Source organism: Brienomyrus brachyistius, chromosome 19, assembly GCF_023856365.1.
Source record: "Brienomyrus brachyistius isolate T26 chromosome 19, BBRACH_0.4, whole genome shotgun sequence".
NCBI classification, from domain to species: Eukaryota; Metazoa; Chordata; class Actinopteri; order Osteoglossiformes; family Mormyridae; genus Brienomyrus; species Brienomyrus brachyistius.
In genome coordinates this window covers 1,104,621-1,129,116 of record NC_064551.1, presented here as the reverse complement: position 1 = coordinate 1,129,116, position 24,496 = coordinate 1,104,621, and the positions used below count along the sequence as shown (strand labels likewise).

The 24,496-nt window shown below is 45.9% G+C and overlaps 1 protein-coding gene across 6 annotated transcripts; it reads right to left on the bottom strand.

Annotated features, from left to right (window-relative positions):
* Positions 1–1,948: 1,948 nt before the first annotated feature.
* On the bottom strand, positions 1,949–24,496 carry LOC125714757 (serine/threonine-protein phosphatase 2A 56 kDa regulatory subunit epsilon isoform). 6 transcript variants are annotated; one of them, XR_007383834.1, is made up of 15 exons: positions 24,065–24,496; positions 18,316–18,479; positions 8,282–8,478; positions 6,741–6,842; positions 5,750–5,842; positions 5,489–5,619; positions 5,303–5,362; positions 4,765–4,873; positions 4,573–4,626; positions 4,438–4,488; positions 4,177–4,296; positions 3,842–3,969; positions 3,571–3,672; positions 3,210–3,365; positions 1,949–3,066 (listed from the first exon to the last, which is right to left on the bottom strand). XR_007383834.1 is itself a non-coding variant. In XM_048985673.1 (15 exons), the coding sequence occupies exons 2-14, from the start codon at positions 18,470–18,472 to the stop codon at positions 3,266–3,268; spliced, it is 1,404 nt and encodes a 467-aa protein (XP_048841630.1). In that variant the 5' UTR covers positions 18,473–18,479; positions 24,065–24,496; the 3' UTR covers positions 1,949–3,066; positions 3,239–3,265. The 6 variants fall into 6 exon arrangements, 5 of the variants coding, with proteins under 5 accessions (XP_048841630.1, XP_048841626.1, XP_048841627.1 ...); XM_048985673.1 differs by having other exon boundaries at positions 3,239–3,365; XM_048985669.1 differs by having other exon boundaries at positions 1,949–3,365.

Below are 24,496 nucleotides of genomic sequence, written 5' to 3'. Positions count from 1 at the left end.
ATCTAATCCTGGACAGGGTGCAGCAAGCTGAAGGAAACCAGAGAACCACAGAGAAACAGAGGTAGAACATGCCAAGTACAGACGCAGAACCAGCCATCAGGAAGGCTGGCCTTTCCCCGACCCCAGCACTGGATGCCCGTTACACCGGGGGGGGCGGGGGGGGACCAATCTGAGTGTTTCCTGCTCAGTCACAGGAGATGATTAGTGGAAAATACTTCTTGAAATATTTCAGGAATATTTCAGCTAAATATATCAAGACAATTCCCCCCACCCCCGAGTGGGGGCACAATATACCAAGTGGATCCTGGTCAGCAGCCAATTCCCAGGTTGCTTTTCGTTCCAGCATGTCTGCTGGTCAGGACTCACACAGCCGACCCGGGATGTGTCAGGTCACCCTATGACCCCGTATTACCCACTAAGCCGCCCCAGCTGCACGTCAGGAACGTTAAGCCGACTCCTCACTGCCTTTCTATTAACGGTAACTCCAAATTACATTTTTAAAATAATATCGCGTAGTGAAATAACTCTCCTCGTGTTACAGATGTAAACGTGCAGGAGTGACTTGGACACGATTGCTGTGCCTCACGCACTCACCATCTTCCTGAGCATCACAAGCTGAGAGTCTTTTCTGGAGTCTCGTCATTAGAAGTGGTGGGTATCAGGCCTGTCGCTCAACACAAAAGGATCAGGGTCTCGCCCACGGACATGAGGTCAGTTTCCTTGTAAGAATACAGCAGAATCACCACAGCAGCCTGTCGCCCAATCAGCTCAACTCCTCTGGCGCTAATGAACCCGATGTGAAAGGGAGCGCCGACTACATGCCAACAGTCTAAGGCATTATACTGCTAAAGCACAAGTATAAAGGGCTTCCTTTCTCCAAGTGACAGAGCAAACCAGTGTCAAACGTTTATATTTCTAACAATTGTGCTATAATACTGAAGAGGAAATAGCATGTGCACATACACACATCATGTTAAAGTATTATTCATTTCAACAGGAAATATTTTACATTGCTGCAACGTGAATCTCATGATGGTAGGTCTTCGCTGCCCCCTAGTGTTACAGCAGGTAACAACCACCCAGCCATTTTCTGCACCTTGATCCTGGTAGGGCGATATGTGGGGAGGGGTGAAGCCCATCCCAGCGCAGGTCACAGTCTTTGAAGTTAAGAGCCTCGCTCAAGGGCCAAGTGGAAATGCTGGTCAGTCTGCTGGGCATAGGATTTGAAATGGCAACTTTCCAGTAACATTTACAGTCGTAACCCAGTGCCATTCAGTCACGCAGTGCCATTCAGTCACCCAGTGCCATTCAGTCACGCACACACATTCATACACTGTGGCCAAGTCAGACACCAGTAAGCCTACAGAAGACTACAGGAGGAACCCAGCGAACCCAAAAAAGCAACCAAGATCAAGCAAGACCTAATTCACCTTAATATTAGTGCTTGTTTGTAAAAATAGGCGTAATGTGTAATGAAACCTACACTTCAAGTATGAAAAGGATTATAATTTATTCCTCAGGTGCGATTATACATTATTCTCCAGATACACTCTGTTCTGTTTCCCGATGTTACACTGTTGTAACATGAGGCTGGGGCCCGATATCGTCACTAAGCATCAACGACAGGAGAATGATTCCACTTAGTCCTTAAAGCAACCAAAGATAAGTCACCTATTTCGTGGTTTGAAAGACAATTCAGCTGTACTGTAGTGCAGCAGCCAGGAAAAAAATATATAAGTGCTGAAGTGTGTCGTACACAGCAAGCTTTGCCGGAGGTGGATGTGTCCAACAGTGAATGTTACTAGTCAGGACAAATGGAGAACAGCCTCATCTAAGCTGCTTATGAAGACAGAACACACACACGGCACACACACAAATACAAACACACGCATAGCACAGACACAGACACACAAACTCAACCCTTACAAAATAAAGCAAATGTACTGAATTGTTTATCACAAAACAAGTTTAATTTAATATTTCTTTATTTTTTAAAATAATTAGACATTTTTTTCCTTATTTATCTAACCCTTTTTAAATGATGTTCTCATACCAGGCCCATCCTTAAGCACTCAATGAATGTGAAAGGGCTCAATGCCAACAGTACAGTGGATCCAACGTGGAGTTCTCCGCCAGCTCTCTAACCCCGCCGAGCTGAGCCCCTCCCTCAACCACACCCCCACCCTTTAAAAAGGTAAAAAAATAACAGCGATAATAGCAGGAGGGCTCCTTTAATTTTACCTCTTATGAACTGTTCTTATTAAAATATAGTCTAAATTGTTAAGAGAAAAGATCAGTGTACTGCATGTAATAACATTTTATAGAATCTTAATACTATGGAAAACCGAGACATGGAACATTTCCCCTCTCAACACTCGAGGTTCCCCAGAGGAACCCAGAACCTCAAAGGGCTGCAGGTCCCCCTTCCACCTGCGAAGGTCAACTTCACAGGTTACTGATGGCCCGGAAGGAGCAGAACCTGCAGACCACGCTGACGAACCCACAGGAACACACACGGCTGGCAGATGTCCAGTGATGTAACTCAAAAAATGAAGTAAAAACAGAAAACAAAAGTTCTTTAGATGAATTTTAACTTTCATTTTTGGTTTTCTCGGTTCCTCCTGAGGTCCCCCTGGGACCTGCTTCTTGAGCTATGATGTCCTCTGGGTGAAGAACCATCTTCCTGTTGCGGATCCTGCTCTGCTTAGAAGCAGAGAACCTTGCAGCAAATCTTTCATGCTGGAGGAAGGAGAGAGGGAGGAGTCCTAGGAGGAGTGGGTGTGTCCAAGGGGGCAGGACACGCCCCGTCTGGCCCACACCTGTGCCCTCTGGAGCCAGGGAGTCCCAGTTCCCAAATGAGGTAAATGTACAAGGTGCTCATCAGAGCAGAGGGGGCTGGTGCAAGAATTTATTTTTTTTTTTGGAGGGTTGGGGCTGAGCTTACTAAAATAATCTTTTTGTGTGTGTTTTTTTTCCCTTTACAGAAAAAAAGTTCAAATTCTACAGTCCAAAGTCTGTTTTTGCCACAAAATTTTTCCGTTTGTTACGCGTTTTGTCCTTTTACGTCTTCCATTTAGCATAATATTTTTAAGAGGGAGGGAAAAAAAAAGAGGACAAAAGTTATTTACACTGTGGCTGAAATAATGAAACTGATGTTTGGATCTACCATAAAGTAAGTCGCACGATGGGGGGGGGGGTCCTCCACCTGCCTGGGGCGGGGAGAGCAGGGGGGGCTAACCATTGCACAGCACAGCACCCGCCGCTGTTAAGTGGGTATGATGCCATCGCTCTGGATGCCCTTCTTCAGCTCCAGGTCCTCCAGCTTCCTCCACAGCTCCTCTCGTTCCTTCTCCCTCTTCTTCTCGCTGCAGGAGGGTGGAGGGATACTGTTAAGGAGTCAACCTGGCTTCTCCTGGCCAATACACCGCCCACTAACCACAACTGTACAGGCTTTTGAATGGCTCACAGCTCGGAGACGCCTGGGCCTACATGTCAGCCCATGAAACACTGAGCTTCATCCTGCTGATTTTTTCTTGACGCCAGGGAGGTCATACGGGCACTTGCTCTTACCGCTGGCGTTCGGACTTGTAGGATGCCGTGAGCTCATCAAACAGCAGGCTGTTCATCTCCATGAACGCTTTGAGCACGTTGTAGACGAGGGCTACTATCGCCCTGCATGTGAACAACAGCAGACCACAGACCGAGTATAAAACTCAGCAAAGAGGAGAAAGAACTAAATATTCTTTCAAATAACAGCATGGAAAGGCTCCAGCACACTTCCGACTCAAGCAGCCGGGATGGAGGGATGAGGGAATGGCTCAGCACGGGAGAGGACACTCACGGGTTCCAGTGCTCTTTGGAAATGCGGTACAAGCTGGCAAACATGATGGGCAGAATCACAGCTGAATTCTCCTCGATCAGACTCATGATGTACTCGTTGTTCCAGTAGTACAGGGCCCTCTCAGCAACCTGTGGACGACATGAGACCTTAGATCTGTACTTTCACACACGCTACATGTCCAGAGATTCTCTTGTCCTGTGCAGAGCATACACAATCCTGTGACAGATTCAAAATACATCTTCTAGGAAAAGGGAAAGTACATCCAACTCTCTAAAAACAGTTATGCTTTTTGGGAAAGGGGTCAGAGACCACAAATGCGACCGGGGAGGGCTCACCTGGAAGTGTGGACTAGAGACGCATTTGGAGATCTGCTTGAAGAGAGGCTCCTGAATCTTGACAAACTGTGTGGGCTCAATCACATCCAGGATCTCTTCAAGCTCGCCAAGGAACATCACCTGGTGCGGGGTTAGGGGAGACCCTAGTGAACACAGTGGTTCCGCAGACGGTCTCCGGGGACCTGCTAGACTTAGACTCAGAGTGCTGATATAGTCTCTCAGGCAGAAGAGTGAGGACCGCAGATCATATCAGATCATTACCTCTTTTTGACTGCATGTTTTTGGCCAGAACTTTAGCAAACCTCTGATAACCTGAAAGAGAACAGAAGCATGTCAGCACTGTAAAATCCAGCCTGTTTTCTACATAAAGCGTCCGCTCCATGACGTACTAATTACCGGCTCTGTTAGTGTTGGGTCCTTCTCCAGAAACTGTACGATGCAATAGGCCAACTGGAAAAGAGATAAGGAAGAATTACAACCTACAGCCCATTTGATTTATAACGACAGATTCCAACAGGCTTCCCTTTCACAGAGCAGAGACCCTAGGTAAACTGGAAGCTCCGCCCCACCCCGCCTGGCCCCGCCCACCTGTGCATGGAAGAGCGACAGGCTCCGGACGGTGTGCAGCGGGATCAACACCTTGACCAGGAACTGCTTGTGCTCTGCTTTGAGGGGAAGGGCGAAGCCGTTGATGATGCTGAGGGGGCGGAGCAAGAGAAAGTGCCTGTCAGTCGCAGGCAAGGCCACCGAGCCACTCGCTCACACATAAACCAAGCCGACCCTGCGGGACCCTGCCCAGCGACGGCAAGGAGAGCAGCGGCTATGCTGCCTGAAGGGTTTACAGACCAGAGATGTGATGACATTTGGGGAACTGTGCGAGGAACAGAAGGTACATTGTGCCTTTCATAAAACTGACAGCAAGACAAGACTGAAGTCAAGTAAAAACAGCCAGGTGGAAAAAAACTAAACCATTGTCTTGCAGTAGAAATGCCACTAAAATGTTAGGGTGTATTACTCAGCAAATGGACTAAACTGTACAGTGAGTATGCAGAGTTGCAGAGTTTCCCGCCTTATGGGGGCCAGGCATTCAGCATGCAGCATCTCCGTGCCAGACACAGGCACTAACCTGCCCAGAATCTCCAGCAGCTCCGCCACCCCATTGAAGTGCTCAGTTTCATACACAAAACTGCGGGAACAGAGTTTGGAAGGCAGGTGTCAGAGATGCAGCTGGAGGCTGCCGCCATAGTGATGTCACTACGGCAATGTCATCAAAATGACTACCACACCGACAGCGGCCACCCCCGCCGCTTACCGTAGAAAAATATTGTTAATCTGTTTTCGTATAAAAGCCCGCAGTCCCAGGAACTTCCCGTAAATTCTGTGTAAGACTGTCTTCAGGTAGTCCCTCTCCCGGGGGTCCTCACTGTCAAAGAGCTCCAGGAGCTGGAAGAGGACAAGAGGGACAGGCAGGCACGTAAAGCATGCTCACTCGCACCCACACAGTAGGAGAGTGTAAACACACACAGGGACACATTCACAGCCCGGGTGGAGACCATCTCCAAAAGAAACTCACCTGTAATACAAATTTCTGGTCTATATATTTTTTGGCAATGCTGGGCTGGAATTCTTGACTCTCCAAGAAGCGAATGAAGAACTCATATACAAGCTACAGGGGCAGAGAAAGCAGAGGCTTATTCTCCGGGACACCAGGCTGAGGAAAAGCTGCGATGCCTCCCTGAAGCTCGTGCTAAATAAAACCAGCATGGCAGTAAAAGCAGAAACACTGCAGCTTATCAACTGTTTTGACCTGGCAGTCACTGGAAGAACAAGGAAACAGTGTTATCTTAAATTAAACAATTTAACAATATACCCAAGGCAGGGTGGACAAAGTCGAAATGTATAAACCCCCCATTTTCCTGGCTTCAGTAACCGCGGTTTTACCACGGTCCGAAAAAAAGTTTAAAAAGTCCAGGAATAAATGGTTCATAAGTTTCAAAGCACGTGCCAGTTGAATACAGGCTGTAAGTCGGGGAGCACAACAGGCTTAGACAAATGTTTCCCATCACGGGTGATGAACAAATACATGTAACAGCAGCCTGTTTTGTGTTGTTCTTTTGTCCTTTGAGGGGTATAAAGCGCATGACTTGCTATATCTTGAAATATCTTGAATGATATTTCATTGCTATGTAGTACTTTTGAGAATTGCACTAAAACGTCGGAATCCCTTTTATTCGCGAGTTTTATAGTACTGTACTATAACGTGCAATGTATTTCATCATTACTCCATTTAACACAAGTGGTCTTAATGTAAGTAATGTGCGTGGACTGTTCGCCATTATCAGTAATTTCGGCTTTCCGCGGTAGGTCTTGGGACATAATCACTGATCCAGGTATGAAGGAGAAGACAGATGCTGAAATCAAACCAAACAGAGACAAAAGCATACAGAGCGGGGGGGCAGATAGTGTTTCAAGAATAATTAGAATGACCCACCCCCAATCTAAAGCAGAGGGTGCTCACGACAGCCAGCGAGAAGACCCCCACTGCGAGGGAAGGCGGCCATTACCTGCAGGTGTGGCCAAGATGCTTCAAGCGTCGGCTCATCCTCCTCGGGGTCAAACTCATTACTGTCACTGGGAGGAAGGGTCCGGAAAATATTGTGGGACACCTAGTGTGCATCAGAAAACCATGTTAATGTCTGTGGGGAGCAGAAGGTGAGAGGCCAAAACAGCCAAGACTCAGAAGAGAAGGCGAGAGCAGGAGGGAAGGCTGGTTCACACACGCGTACAGCGGCGGTTCAGCGGACGAGCGCCTGCAGTGGTGCAGCTCAGCACACACTGCACATGATCCATTCGCTAGCAACCACATGAAACACCAACATGGATGCTTCTGACGAATGCTGGGGTAGTTTGCAAACCCTACAGACTATTTACAAGGTAATAAAACTCTTACATACATGTAAATGTGTGCGTGTGTGTGTGTGCAAGTGCAGACTCGTCTCGAATTGACAATCTATGCCAGCCAGCTGACCAAAGTGAGCCGACTCTCTGAATTTATAAAACATAGAGAAACGGACACAGACCTCACCGCTGTGGTACGTGTGCGGGGGATACCAGAATAATTAATATTATTGTAAAAATATAAATACAACACGTTTTGCGCATGTGCAAAGTACGTGGCTTGACAGGACTATGACTGTGTCTGTGTACACACACGCAGAGTGGAGACGCGAGTGCTGCGCTTCTGCGGAGAAGTAGGAACCAGCCTTAAGCCGGCTGGCAGTGCTGTGCCGTTTTACTGCCCTCTAATGGCGAGCTCAGGGACAGCTTCCAAAGCAAATCTGCATTTAGAGGATTTCTTAAAATAGTGAATTATTTATGTAACGATGAATCCTAATGGATACATATTAAGTATGAAGAGTAAGCAATAAAAGAAAAATATAACCTTTTATAAAAAGGTGATCTAAATGTTACTATTCAAGGGCAGTGAATTTAACTTCCTTGTCTTAACCTGAACAAGATTATAAAATTAAAAAATAAAGCATATTTGTTCATCCCCATTCTCTTGTAGGTGCAGGTCTCTCACACACGTCCTCCTGTGCTCCAAACCCTTGGTCCCTAAATTTCCCCACAGTGTCTGAGCCCCAAGGTGGGCTGCTAGTGCACCCAGAGGTTCCCTTTCCTTCCTCCACCATGGCAGATGTGGTTGGATCTCACTAGGATTTCACCTTTGCCCACATAATGCCTGACACCACTACAGAAAGTATGGGGGGCACCTGGCCCTTTTCGGGCCTTTGCCTGGCTGCCTTAATGCTGTGCCGTTAGGCGACCTGTTTGGGTGCCCAGGAAGCTGGGTTTGAACCGATGACCTTCTGATTACAGGCACACAGGCTTAGCCCCCTGAGCCACACACTGTCCATAGAGTAAGCAGAACAGAGCTCTGTTCTAATTTGTTTGACAGTCGTCCAAACAATGACTGGGCCTTCATCAAATGATATCCCCGCCTTTCATCGGGAGTGACATTCCACTACCCAATGACCTGGGAAGGGGCCGGACTACCGATAGGTGCAAAGAAGCCCTACTGGGTTTCACTGATGGAGCCCCTCACCATTCTGACCACCTCTGGGTAGGCCTGCTCCGTCAGGTAGCCCCGGCTGACCGTGACATAGTCCACCAGCTCATTAAGGGTGGAGCGCTTGTACTCCTTCATCTTGAGGTCCGACAGCGTGTCCATGAAATCGAAGATCGTACAGCACTGCTGCAGCTTCTTCAGGAAGAGCTCCGGCTGCTCCAATGCCGGAACGTCTGCAGGGAAGCCAGGAGAAAGAGAGATCATCATCTACAACTACTCCATACATCCATCCATCCATCCATCCAGCCAGAAGAGCTCCCCCAATGCCAGGTCACAGAGAGCCTGAAGACTGTACCAGGAAACACGTGAGATGAGGCAGAGTACGGCTTAGACAGAACGGCAGCCCAAGTTTAGATAAACCAAACCACAGTACGGGCGATCACTGAACATACTACAGCACATGGGAATCTGACCTGCAAGATAAGATGGGCAATCAACCCAACAGGGCCAATCAGCACATCCATCTGCAAGGAGGCCCTTCCTATACTGAAAGAAAATATGATGGAACGTCTATTGAGTCATGGGAAAGGAAGAGTCTAATTGACCAGGGATCCGTCAGAGAGCGTGTCATGCCGATTTCATTACCGTTTTCAATGACAAAGCTGTGGTTCCGGTCATGGTTCCATGCAACCATGAGCAGAGGCGGTTCTCGTCTGGCTGGTTAAGAGGTTATGTTCCATACCCGCCAGACCGTTGACAAAAATAAAATAAGGCTATCAGGTAAAGAGGTACAATTGTATTTCTCTGTTTTGCAGATTTTTGTCTTGTGGGACAAAAGGCACCATCAGTTCAAAATTCTACAGACTACTGTACAACTTCCAATATCCTGCTCCTCAGCAACCATGTTCTGGACATGCACCTACATTACTAAATCGAAGACTGATGAGTCCACACACGTGGGTCTGAACAGCTGACCTAAAGGTCATCACAAAAACCTGCACACACACCGGCCCCCTGTGAATGAGACGCTGTAGCCTGACGCCTGCAGTCACATTTCTGGGGAGGTGCGTCTCAGGCTACGGTGTGGATCATGGCACAAGGCAGGAGGTAGGGCACACGGCTACCTGCGGCATAAATTCTACACAGAAGTATAAATCAGGCTCCTTATAAATATCTAAATCCAGCTCCTTGGAGATCCTCATACGGTCCGTTATGGACATTATTAATCTGGTTACATTTTAGACATCATGCCAACAAAATCAGCACTAGAGAAACTAAAATGATGATGATGTCACAATCAAAAATTAAAAAACCACAACAAATGAACCATCAGTTCAAGTTGTCTATTCCCTGTAACAAATTTTATCACAGAAGCAGAAATCTAAGTGGCACAGCATTCATTTCACCTCTGATATCTTGTTTGATGATAATCTTGTTTGATAATAGATTTTTAATCTAATGAAATCAGCATTCCATAGCACTGAGCAGCTCGTCAGTACTGAACGCGTGCTGATCCTGTTACCAGGCAACACTGAGCAGCTCTTCAGTACTGACTCTGCACTGATCCTGTTACCAAGCAACACTGCCCAGCTCCTTAGTACTGACTGTGCATTGACACTGTTACCAGGCAACACCGCCCAGCTCCTTAGTACTGACTGTGCGCTGATCCTGTTACCAGGCAACACTGCAGAATAGCCCTTTCCCCCTCAGATGTCTCCCGCCCCCACCTGGTGGGGTGTGTCACTCCGCAAGGCAGTCTTCAGCACTTAGTTATAAATCCAGACTCCCAATGCATCAATATAATTCCATGTTGTAAAGCAAAGATTTATTGTCATTTTTATGAGATGCAGAGCACTGCTCTGACATCTGAATAACGTCTGAAGTAATGGCAAGATAAAATAAATAGTAATTTTATAGTATTGGTTGAGCTGCCCAAATTAGCCCAGCTAAGGTAATCAATTCTAGTTGACTTATTAATACAGCTGCGGAAAAAAATAAGAGACCACAGCACAATTTTTTTGTTTCACTCATAGGTCAGGTTATGGGTGTGTGTCTGAATTATATATATTTTATTGCAAACTGCAGCCTGGCTCTTCCCTGTTTATCATTAATGAAGGGCTTCTTCCATGCTTCATGAGACTGCAGTCCTGCTTCTAGGAGCCTGATATGAACTGTCCTAGCAGTGCACTTCACACCTGTACTTAATGATTCCCATTCCTTTTGAAGGTCACTTGATGTCATCTTATGATTCCTGAGAAACTGTAGGATAAGTTAACGGTCGTCTCTGGCATTAGAATGTCGCTTCCACCCTTTACCTGGCTGGTTTCTGGTCACTCCCAGTGTCTCCTGCTTCACCTTATTCTTGTGTGCTGCTGTCTTAGAAATTTTGAACCTGGAAGCAACCTGCCGCTAAGCGTAGCCGTCTGTAAGCACAACTATGATTATACCAGGACTTAAAAATGCAGATTTAAAAAAAATATAAAGTGGTCTCTTGATTTTGGCCATGTCTGTATTTTATTGATGCAGTTGTACTCTGTACTGACCAAAAAGGTCTGGTATAGTTATTACAGGCAGATTACCTCCTAATAACCTAGTCTCACCTCACTTCTTATGAGGGTCAGGATGGAACAAAGCCCTGCAAGCAGAAACAGGGACAGAAATGTCAATCTAGGAAGCCTTGTTACCTTGTTACATGCCTTGTCACAGCGTCAGCTGGCAGTGCTGTAACGCTCATACAGAACGGCGCACTATTCTCTAAACGGCCACTTTTGCGCTGACTGTCACACGAGCCGCCCTGCAGAGATGGGACTGGGTCAGGAGGCTCCCCCAGCCCCAACGTGGCCCCCCTCTGCCGGCACACAGCCACTCTCCTGCCCACCCCCACCCTGCTGGCCTTCCCCTCGATGTTCTGGTCTCAACTCCTTCTGAGAATGAAGCCAGGCGAGCGATTGTTTACGGTGCCCCAGTCAGATTCCTTAGTCCTGCTCAGGTTTACAGACCCTTGGAGAAAAGCTGAAACCGGAGGCCGTGTGCCATTTCGAGGAGCTCCTCTGTTCAGGACAGACAAAGTAGACCGTAGCTAAGACCCCCTCTCCTTCAGGGCCCGGCAGGGAGGCCATCCACGATGTGGGATTTCAGGAACACCCAGGCCATGGCTTACGTCCGGGCATCGACAGACCTCGTGTCTAATGCAGTGCACGTCAGGAGACCCTGACTGGCCGGGGATGCAGTAACACCCACAGATGACTGGAACCTCTCAGCATGACGTGCCCCAACCCGGAAACTCATTACCACAAATTAGCATTGCGTCTCCAATTACCACATCGTTGGGCATTTTCAGCCATGCCTGTGTCGTGAGCTGCCTGGAGCGCGTACAAATATAAAGGCGTCCATGATACATACCACAGACCCCTGACCAGAGGGCCTTGTTTGGAGAACCATGGCTACCGTATCAACAACGTGCCAGCGATCCAGGCTCACACGGCAAGATAAGCAGGGCGCCGGTTTCATGCTAGCAGCTGGCTCTGCGGTACTCGGCTGCAGGCGGCTGTGATTCCGCCCAGCCGCTCCCCCTGTCAGAAGCACGGGACGGCTACGGGCCCCACTGCCAGTGCTGGCTATCAGAGATACTCCACCAGCTCAGGATGGTTAAGGTTTCAGTCAAAATGATGACTAACTAGCAGACTGCTAGTTCAAAGCCCCGCCTGGCTTTAACCACAGCTTTACTACTACAGTGGCGGGACGGCTTTCCCTCCCAATGCACTGCACACCACATTCTCCAGACAGCTTTAACACTGCAGAATTACAAGTGCAGAAAAAAATATAGCTGAGCTACAATGTCCGGTTAAATATGTCAAAGCGGCTGAGGAACACGACAGATTTTCACTCCTCCTCTGATAAACACACCAGCATCTGTGTTAAACTTTCTTCTTCTGTTATTTTGACGGACAGGGTCATAATCTATTACTGCTCACCATTTTCATTTATTAATGATAATAATAGCATTTTCATTCATTCATTCATTTTCATTTTTAAATAATTAAATTACAGAACAAGCTTATGAATTATGCATTGATTAGGGCATGGATCACTTTTCATGTCAACACCACATGAAGCAGATGAATGATTTTCTTTCCCCGCAGCGACTGTGGAAAATAACTTGGCCTGTAACATTAGCTGCTGCTGGCTGATAAACATAATCAGTACAAGTGCTTTCCTACCGAAGGTCAGGAACCTAGTTCCTGGTTCTGTGTTCAAAGGCTGTCTTGACCAGGAACTTTTGCATTTTTCCACTGCACAACAGGAACTGTTCACTTTATGTTACATTAGTATGGGAGGCGCAAAAAGCTCGGGGGTTAAACGTCACACATCATTTCATAGAAAACTACACCCCCCCCCCCCCGACCCCCAGAACAATGGCAGAAGAAGCAGTCATTTTATTAGTTTTTTATACTAAATACATTATATTGCTAGTTTATTTATATTTTAATGATGTGACTCCTGACAAGTCTAAAGTTCATTATTACAACTGGCCAGCAGGTTGATCTTTCATTTTCCAGAGAATAAAAAACAATGTAACCCACTTACAATGCTATTCAACCGACAAGCGCTGGCAAGTTTCATTGCCGGAGATATTAAATAAAAGTATATCGGTTATCATTCGACCTGTCTGTCTGTCTGTCTGACAGAGACAGACAACTTTATTAACCCCTCGGGAAGGTTCCTCTGGGAAATTCAGTTTCTAGTAGCAACATAGCACCATACAAACAACGTACAGTTACACATAGTACAATTAATAGTAGAAATATGGAGACACAAGCACAATGATACTCATTAGTGCATTTAATAGAATTATTTTATATACATCGACTCCATCTGCTGAATTCTGCCTCACTACATTACTCTCTTTTCCCAAGACTTCTGCATAACTTCCACATTAGCGCGGCGTGGCCAGCGAGTCGGCAAGGTCCAACCCAGAGCTTCCTACAGAACATCAGCTCTTGCTGAGGTTCAGATGTACAGCACATGGCCTTTGTAAACAGCTGAAGTAAATCACACATGTTTATCCCTCTGGCTTGCTGCTGCATCTGATTTTTTGGACAGCAAGCCCACCGCGGCTGTTTTGATGCCAGAGGGACACAGGGTGAAGGGTGGCACAAGAGCATCGTTAGAGCACCTTTAACCACAGAAGGCAGCACCTGCTGTCTGTGCGGCCACAGCACTGGGGGGTTGCACAACAGCAGCACTGTGTCACAGGCAAGGGGGCGGGAGAGGTTAGACGCTTCTGAGCACATGGCTCTCAGGCCAGGTCCAAACAGAAATCAGAGCATGTGGACTCATCCTGAACTGGCTCCTCCCCCTGCAAACGTGTTCAGTAAAAACACCTCTTATGAGAGAACCCTGTCTCTGAGAGCCAAGCCATGCAACGTAAGAAGCTCAATATCCTGTAAATACCAAACTAGACAGGAATGTGCGGCACCAGGCAAATATTCAGGTTATATGGACATTCTTCTTATCTCAATAATATGCTGGTGATCTGTTAGCTCAAAACCAGGGGCTCTGCAGTATTAACTGTCAATATTAACTAAAAACTAGCCTGATAACCCTCAAGTGCCGGCAGGTTACGCTTGTGAAGGGATCGATTAAGCAGATTAATTTTTCCAACATTTATTGACAAAAGAGGAACCCAAACTCAGATGTTCGACACACGCCGAGTGTGGCTGAGAGCTGATTATGACTAATGCTGGTTATAGTCAGTCATAATGGGTAGTTTGGGCGCATTTTGGTTTCCCAGTTAATTACACTGGAGAGAGTAGCGGATAAAGAGCAAGACTGTCTGTCATGCGGAACTCGGACATGCTGTCGGCATTCATATCGCTTTCTCCTGCTGCGAGTTACAGCTCCACATCCGTGTTATGACTCAAGGTTCAAGCCAATTACAGCCTAAGCCTCCTGCACACGGCAAACTCATTATTTACCAGACATCAGCAAACAGTCAATGTCGACCACTTTCACGGCATAACTATCGAGTTTTTAAAAAATCTTTAGTCGTGCAGCCCCTGACTTATAGTGATAAACTTTGCTGACTGGTTAACCTCAAGCACCTGCACCAACTTAGAAGTTCTACAGAAGCGCAAGGAAAAATAGACAGAAGTAGCAGAGCAAAAACAAAACAGATGCAATTATTTCTGTATCTCAATTACAATGAAATGCATGTTCTCTCTCTATGTGGAACAGCATTTCAATACACCAAACCTGAATGTTCCTCTGCTCTGACTTTCCTGTTGCTTTTCATCTCATCATGTACGTCTTTATGTCACTTAATTATAACAAACATATATATTAGTGGTGCAAATATTGAGCTACGTACTTTTGTGTGTTATCGTCATTACCGAGAACAGCTGAGCCGCTTGAGGGGTGCCAGCAGTGAAACTTGCTGGTAGAGATGAATGGAACAACATTACATCCTGTTTCTTATTGTACGGAAAATAAAAGATCGATCTATGGGCTAGATTTAATAATCAATAATAAATGTTGTGGCATTAGAGTGGTGAATAAGCTGATTAAATCCCTCCCCCTCCACCACGGGAAATGGCAGTGACGGCGGTCGCCGTTAGAAAATGGCAGTGACAGCGGTCGCCATTAGAAAATGGCAGTGACAGCGGTCGCCATTAGAAAATGGCAGTGACAGCGGTCGCATTTAGTTACGGTGCTGCCAACTATGTGTGAAGTTTAATCCACAAAATTTTGTGTCACCCATTCTTATTTAGCATAAATGTCACAAACAGCACACGAAAGTAGCCAGGAACTTGGCACCAGGTTTCTGAACTCCGGTGAGAAAGCACCTTCTGTGACAAACACAGAACTTCCTCAATCTACTATCTTCAGAAGTGGGACAAGCCACCAGTATCACCCTGGCAGTAGTGAATCAGGTGGTCTCTGCATGTCTGCTCTCCTTTTTCCCCACTGTTTACGTAGGTTCATGTGCCTTTACCTCTCGCTCTGCCTCTTTGCACCCACAGAGAAGCTGACCTTTGACCTCTCATTACATGAGAATGCTGCTCCTGTCTACAGAGGGGTGCAGCTTTGAGGCCCGGTATGTGTGCAGCAGTGGTGCCGATAGCACTGAGCACAATAGCTTTTCCCTATCCTTTAGTGTTATATTGCTTTATTTGCGTGTGAAGTCTTAAGCCCTAAAGTACACGCCAAAAGGAGTAACACCTCGCTGGAATTCCAGCCATTACTTCCGTAACGTGGGGAGATCACCTTGTAACACAATCCTTATTGGTTATGGAGTATGCAGCAGGAGAAAGGGGTGCCAATGGCAGACCATGTAAGGCAAGCTGATCAATCAGAGCACAATGGGCTCGCTGTGGGTGGGGCTTAAAACTCTAGCAGAACATTTCAGACAGAGGGTGAATAGAAATGACTGTATGAAAAAATAATGTGTTTTTGGAACATTGAAGCAGCTAAATCTGTTCTAGACCCCAAAAAATAGCTATGCCCTGAAGGTGAGGAGGGAAAGATGCTTTGTGGTTCTAGAAAAAGTAATATTAGAGGTGTCTATTACAATATCCTGCTGTTCGTACTGGCTGTGTGGTTAAATACTTGTGATGTGAGAGAATTATCTAAACGCTATTCATTCTCAAATGTAATACAATTAGAGAGGTAATACAAATTAAAAGGCAGGATTAGTGGAAGTGAGTGAAGCAGGAGAGCAGAAGGAAGGGGAGGAAAGCAAAAAGTGGGAGGGAAGCGGGGGGCAGAGGGAAGTGGGAGGAAAGCAAAAAGTGGGAGGGAAGCGGGGGGGCAGAGGGAAGTGGGGGGGCAGAGTGCCTCAGACTAAGTAGTGGGTCGAAGCGTTAGGTATCAAATGGTATAAATAAACATGCCCCAATGTTTTCCAGTGAAGTGTCACTTTATTTCATATTTAACACCTGATGATACTGGATTCGACCGCCGGGGTACTAAGCACACGCATCACTCAAGGACAACAAAACCCTTTTGTGGAGGGTGGGGTGGCTCCGGCGGGCCTGCCCCCACTACTGAAAAGCCATCCGAGAGGAAACATTGCATCATTTTGTTTCAATGAACCGAATGAATACATTTATGACATGGGCGAAACTTAAACTCACAAGCAGATGTTCAAAACAGAAAACATTACGCTAATTGTGGCAGTAAGGTGGTTACTGCTAGTGCTACAGGAGGTCAAAGACCCTCCCACGTCACTTAAGTACTTTGGGAACATTTTGGTTTCCCATTAAATTACACCAACACCAGAGACAGAGTAGCTGATTAGTCGAAGACTGTGTGTCGGCTCTGTTATACCCAAACTCGGATATGTTACTGGAAACACATCCAACATGCTAACTCATTCGAGACGACATTATCCGAGTGCAGGTTCGGCCACAGCAAGCTAGTCTTCCCGTGACATTTAAGGAACTTCTGCCACAAAATAACAACTAAGGCTTTAGGGTATGGAGAGTATTTTGTGACAATATTCAATAAATAAATATACCATTTAAATTATTGTTAAAATAAGAATTTAAATTGTTATTTAAATGATTGTCTAAATGACCATTTAAATACCAGCAAGCATTAAAATTGTCAGGCATTATCAATATAATTTTCATTGTTAGCAAGCCTCCATACATTTTGTTGATTGTGTAAAAGCAATAAGAGAGCAGATATACGGATTAAATAAGTTCAGCTATAGCTAACACTGTGTGGTGGCCACTGAACATTAGGGCAGCTTAACTGTTATCCAAAAGTTAGGAGAGCTGGACGGAAGAGACGAAAAGCGGTTAGCAATGAGAATTCAACCAAAATATGGACGGATCGATCTGCTGTGACTCGGTTTGCAATGTAACCAATCAGATGTTATGTTTTATTTAGAGCCCACCCACATGGGTGACTGACAGATACCAGCAACCACTATTGACCACATTGAATACCGTCACAATACACCCTCCATAATAGGGGTGTTAGTCACTACAGAAACAATGGATTCCACTCTTCATGAATTTTTATTTGATATATTTATGTTTACAGTGTAGGTGGTTATTGAGTCACGTCGACAAATGGACTATTGACAGACCATTATTATGTTCACAGTTTTAATAATAATTTCAAGAAAAATTCTCTCTCTACCGTTTCAAAATGGCACCAAACTGAGAACCCAAGACGACAGCCACTCGTGTCTAGGTGTCGATACTTTACAGAATTCAAAGTTTGCAAAGACTTTACACTGAGACGGTGGCATAAAAGTATCAACACGCACGTGATTATTCGTCATCGTAACTTGCCACAAACGTGCATGTCTGTCCCTTAACTGGGCAAATGTATCATTAGTAACACAAGTGACTAACATCATGACGCTAACCTATATTTAAACTGATTAAATTTATTAAATCAACTTTTAACTCCCGTGCCAATACAAAAATCACCACCTCAAAGAACTGCAATTTGTAAATGAATTGATTCCCCCACTGCTAGTTATTTGCTTGACTTAATAAAGGGAACCAACACTGACTCCACCTTAAACAGAAACCCCACCCACCCAGAACCACAGACAGGAAACAACACAAGTCACATATTAAGAAATTCTAATGCTTTTTTTTATATTGTGTAATCAAGCCACTCACTCAAATTATACAAATATTCAAAACAAGTCTGAAAATTTGCATGTCATGTTTAAAAATCAATCTTTATAGCCAGAAGGGGAGATAACACATGGAAGGCATGTCAGTTCCAGTTTAGTTCTGCTGTGAACTCAGTCAGCCAAATCCTTCACCAAAATGCATCTGATGGATGCGGTAAAGTACGAGCGCAGGAGCACGGAAACACGGAAAGTCATGAAGCTGAATTCATCACACAAACAGCCACGGAACACGGCAAGAAAGGCCTCATTAATTAAGCACTCAGCAGGAATGAAAACCAAAGCAAACTGCAGGCTACACAGGCCCCACATGTGGCACCAGGCTTTCAACAGCATTCAGGGCAGACTCTGGTGGCAAGGGCCGGTGGGGCAGGGCGGGAGGGGGATGGGGGGGCGGTCAAGAGGTCCGTACCTTTCAGCAGGGGCAGAGGAGTAAGCTCAATGGGTTTGCCCTGAGATCGGAACTGAGAGGAACTCTGAGAGCGCTTCTGCTTGGCCTTCCTAACAGACTTCCGAGAAAATCCATCCACTTTGTCCACCGATGGAGGCGTGGTGGCTGCTGAGGACATAGCCCTGCTGGGGAGGGAAGACCAGAAAGGGGGGGTGTGTAAGAAGTGTGACTTTTAAGCATTTCCAAACGGCACACTCAAACACACAGCAGCAATGATGAAGGTAGGATGTGCAAGCTGAAAGCTCAGCACCTACTCCCTCAGTACTCTGGGGAAAAAGAGCAAATGTAACACAATCAATACTGCGGGATACTCAGCGAAACAGCCTTTATTAGGGGCTACATTCAACAAAGTACTCAAAGTACTTTATTTAAAGTTACAGTATTTAGATTGCTAACAAGCTCACGTTAACTTTCAAAAGTAACTCCTTAATATAACTGAATGTAAAGAAATGGAAAATGCTGCATTCTGTAGGATTCATATATGCACATTTAACAATATATACGTGTTCCACAAACGCAAACAAAAATACAGACATATGGGCAGCATAAAACGGAAAAGACCATTGACCATTGCTTACTTTTCAGAATTCTAGTGCATTTAGTGTTTAAACAACGTGATTTACAAAGCGCTGTATCAGAGCAACACGCAGGACTACAGACAGCAGGCAGTGAGCTGGGTGTACAAGGCCGGCTGTGCTCCGTGAGGAGGGCAAGGCCGGGAAGCAGGACATGTAAACACTGAGGGGTGAGCCAACTGTCTCAAGCACAAACTGAGATCCTGACAAAGCGAGAGAGGAAGAGGGCAAGGACACCCACAGAGAGGACCTCCCAATCGGGCACGACAGGAAGGGGGGGGGGGTCAAAGGAGGCAGGCACGCGGCCCCCTGTCCCGTCCCAAAGTCCCACAGCTGCGGTCACTACAAGGGGGTAGGTACTTACTGCATACAAACACATTAGTTAAAATGTTTGACTAGTGCCTGCAACAATCTCACAGCAGTAAGCAAGCTTAGACCAATGAAAATGCAGAATTCATAAGGCTGGATTTCAAAATGTGTTACGCAGCAGCCCATTCTCCGCATAAATTTACCCCCTACGTATGCTTTCTTAGGCCAGAACTTCCATGGCACTGCTCACTATAATGTACTCCGAGCTGCAGAGGGTAACCATGAAATCCTCAATTCCCACCGACGTCCCACCAAGACTCATGGATCGACTTTACATAACATTTCATTTGCACAGCTTTTAACCGAAAACCACCTTAATTTACCAAAGAATGGGCAAATGGCACAGCGGACAGCCTATACAGCACTACATAATTCAGCCTTCGGCTCACCCAGAATTTCGATGACAGCGTGCGTGTTTTACAATGAGACTGAACAAACACAAGCTGTTTTGTGGAAGCTCGATTACCTCACACACTTAGTGAGGTAACACCATCAGGCAAGATCTGGTACAGCTACCGTATAAGCTGGCCCCCCAATAATAAAAAAAAACCTGTTTTAGGTGTCAACAGAGACATCACGTCTTTCGCAATGTCTAGTTCCTCTCTGTGGTATGGAAGGTCCACTGCACCTCAATGGATTGAAGCCCTTACGGCGCGGCCGAGCCAAACGGCCCTGCGCACTGGCTGACTGTGCCGTGAGTCACCATACCAGGGCTGTGTATTTTACACATGAATCCAAAGCGATGGAGATAAAAGTGCAGGGAAGCCCAAATACACAGCACACACTGCCGTTCACCACAGCTCAGGAGTGCAGCCAATCCAGGTGAGATAGAGACCAACAACTGAACCAAACAACCACGCTGTTCCAGGAAGGGACTGGGGGAGATCTCACAGCGTATTCTGGTTTCTCTGCACCTCCCAAACGGCTAAGGCAACACATACTTCCTTTGTCCCTGTTTTCTCTACCTGCTCCTGTAGGGTTTCAGCTGCAGAACACTGCCCTTCACTGCAATTCCGCTCTGACAAAGCCATCCGAAGCACACTACTTTGATAGATTCTGAAAAGAAACCAAAATGAACAGCTGAGCAGTGACTGTGGCGGGTGCCCAAAGACTGGTGGTGCAGAGACCCAAGTGGGAAGGTGGAGCTGTCGGTGCAGCTGGTGGACTGCTTCCGAGAGCGCTGAGGGCAGAGCGAGCTTTTCATGCTTCTCCACTCTTCATTCCCAAAAGTGCCGGGAAAAGCCCCCCACAGAACCGCTTCGGTTAAGCCACTCGCCAACACCGTGACTGAGCAAACTACTCAGCTCGAGTGAGTTTGCAAACAACATCCGGGAATACAAGTCTCCCAGGATTATAGACAATGAGGGACTGATTTACGGCAGCACGTGGCTGTTCTTTGATAATTATAACAGGCCACTTAGACTTCTCTTCAAAACTGGAATTGTTCATCTAAATACATTTTCAATTACAGAAAGTAAGGCTGGTTTGAACAGCTGACACTCCAGAGAGATTTTAAATTCTTTAAATGTTAAACCTGTGACCCTCGTAATCACCATATGACTGCCAATTTCACAGCCAAGACAATGTGTCAATAAATCAATTAATGCAGAAACGTAGACAGTGGAAGCTACTGTATTAGTGAATTTAAATAGCAGCTCAATTCTAGCCAAAAATCTTAAGTCAACAGAACTAAACGGCGTTAGCAGACATCATGCTTTTCCTGTATAATTCAACATAACAGAACAATGCATCAGCTGGAGAAGTGCTATCATGATCTTCCCTTAAACTCCACACTGGATAATCGGAGTATTAATAACGGTTAGTTCAAGTAAAATTATAAGAAACAACAGAGGAGAAAGCCAGAGACGATTACCACTATGCTTTATGTCACAGCGGTCAGACGCAGCCTGATTTTCAGTATATGGCATGACCACCAAGGAAGGGAGTGAGGAGATGTTTACATCCTTGAAGACCGCTACTGTCCCACAATAGGACTAATTAATCATTATGTTCTACAGGGGATGTGTTGCAGGAGACCTTAGGTCAGGCCTGACAGGCAATGAGAATAATCATGATCCCAGGCAAGGGCGTCAACTGGAGCCTCACTCTGGCTCGTCACACCTGAGGCACTCAGGAGCTCATCAGCAAGCATGTGGAAATCATTCAGAAAAAAAGCTCCTGGAAAGCAGTGGAGAAGTGGAGAATAATGGCAAGCAATGCACTGTGTGTTGAGCAGCCCTACGGGTGTCCATCACTCCTAACTTCAGGCTTCGGTTAGCTACTTGAGGGAAAGCAAAAACCTTTCGGGGGCCCGTAACTCTGGCAGCAAAAGCAGCTCCCTTTAAGTTCGGTGAAAGCTTGGTGCCATTCACAGAAAGGTAGATTACAACCTTATCTGACAGTGTCAGATACTTGCAAAAACATTCATGGACACTCTACCCCATCAGCTCCCTCCTTCCCTTTCAACAGCGATGTTGATATAGCTGTAGATCACGATTCCTAACCTGTTTTCTAAGCTGTCCTCCCTTGCAAAGAAATTTACACTTCTTTTAAGGTCCAGTTCCAAGGTTCCTTCTGTTAAGATTTCTCAGAACACTTATAAATCCGTCAAAAAACTGACCTTCGTAACACAACTGGCATTATAATGAAGATGTTTGCTGAAGTCTTTAACTTTTCTATTGTTTTGTTCTGTTAAACTTCATGCCCATACTTCAGTGTTGATTCAGTGATCTGAAGGCTTACTTTGAGATAGTCAGGCTTCAATGGGGATTTATGGCCTTGAGACAGTGAGAGACACTGCCGACATTAACCACCCTGACTCCACAAAAGGGCCTTCGCACCCAATCACTAATGTTAGGTGATTCATTCTGGTCGCTAAAGATGTCGCCCTTAAATTAGACAACTTAACTATGCCAATTTCACAGCAGCAGCCCTATCACCCAGCCTGTTATACATCACATTTCAGTACATCAATAAAAAAAGCGGATAAAAAGAAGAGTGAACAGGAGAACGTGATAACATTTCAGCACGTCATAAACTAAAGAACATTCATAACTACACCCAAGTTGCAAGTTTTTCCCGTGTCTGTGTGGGTCTTTCCAACAGTAATGAAGTGTCACCAAGTTTAAGCCCTTAAACTGCGATTGTGCGTGTTACTGCGTACGCTGCGATGGACTGGCATCCCATACAGGGGAGTTCTCCACTGATTTGTGCTCTACGTTTCCTGGGAATGGGTCCCTGATAACCATAGCATTGTTCTAGATAACAGATTATGGAAGACTGATGGATGGAACTGCATCCACCATTAAAAATGAAGATGTTACCAGAGACCACATTTAAAATAAAACAAAAGGTCTCCTACGTCAGTCTGTGCGTGTGTTTAAAGCACTTCCACATTCCTTGCAGAAAAGTAAAGAAGCTGGAGACACAAACCTCTGTCCCATAAACTTACGGAGGTTCCCAGGCAGTTGGGAGAAACCAAGCGGCCCATGACTTCTACTGAGGAGCTACTGACTAAGGAAGACCAGGAAAGGCCAAATTTCCAAGAAAATGAATGTATTCATCAGCACAGACCGATACCAAAACATAGCAGCCAGGAACAATCTCGTGGTTGGAACCTTCCTTATGGGGTCTCCTGGAAAGCAAAAACCATGTCTATATCTGCCAAAAACAACCCCAGAGTGCTTTCCTTCGGGGTCTTTGAGGTCCCCACCACCAACCCAACACAAACATATCCCAACTGTGTGGATAATTTTTGGACGAACTACATAAAAAGCACACCTGAATGGCAACTTTCCCTCTTCATTGACACACGAGGAGCACTGATCTGTGTATGGAAGATGTGGACAACCAACATAGTAAGCAAAAAATTAAAATTCCAGGAATAGAAAAAGCACTAGCTATCATTAATAGTTCCAATAAAGGATTTTACTGAATGATATGGGGATTTCAGATAAATAAATACAAGCAGAGGGCACAGATCCATATTCTTCAGCTATGTGATAACCCCCACAAGCAGGGGACACCAGAAAACCCAAAGCTGGTGTGTAATATAAACTTAAGGGATTAATTCTGCTGGGCCAGTAAATTAAGAGCTGTGGAGATATGGCCGCATGTGCGTGCTTGCGGTGAGGGGCGCATACTTTCCAGTCCCTGCCCAATCTGCAGGAGCATTCACAGGTCAACAGGCAAACCCAGGCGGTCACCGGCTTAATGAGCTAGGCGCGGCTCACTATGGTGTATATTTAACCACACAGGTAAATGACAACCTGAACTGAAATACCATAGTTGTTAACACGGTCTCTATTTTAAAAGAGAGCTTGATCTTAACACGACATCGCAATCGGAAATTGCATTTGATCGTTACATCAAAGTAACCTAAATAAAAATCTATTAAACACATACGAATATGTGTATGTGTTTAAATATAATGTAATCTATAAACACAGGGACACTCTCCAGTATGCTTACACTTCAGAAATAATCGCCTTGCTGTTACGCTGTTAGTTACTCGGCGGTAACACCGCTGCTGCTGGTAACTGACCTGTACTCCCGAGTAACAGTTGCCAATAGCTACCATACAGCTAAACTATGTGTAGGTAAAGCAGCGACATAGCCCCCAAATCACACTCTTCACACGTCTTACTTTCCTATGGCGTCGGTATTCCTAACCCATGAAAATGATGTGTTTAGGGCTTTGAAATGACGGTTCGGGGCGCGCGGCCGGCCGGGGCGCGCGGCGTGCCGCCGGCGGGGCGGCACTTTACCTTGTTCCTCTATGTTTCGCGGAGGGTACGGTGGTAAGGAGCGATCCTGTTACACAGTATCTGCAAGCTGGCGCTTTCAGTCCTTCTCCGACGAGCCTGTGCGGCCGGGGGAGAGCGCAGACAACACCGGCGAGATGCTCCGGCCTTTCTCACACAGGCGAACCCCGAGCACCCTTTAGCTTGCTTGCTAACGAAATAATCCTTCGAGTCCCATAGATCATAATACGCTCATACACAGCGATAGGCCGAAACGGATTGCATTTCCCGACTTGTCGCGGATTGTGCTACTTGCAGGGCAACCCCGTCTTTTCCACTTTGCTCTCCGTTTTCAGTCTTCGTGATTTCGGCCGATCGCTTTCCTCCCTATTGTCAATATTAACTGGGCTGACTTCATGAACACACAACATCAGTACGTACGAATGCTGACGGGCT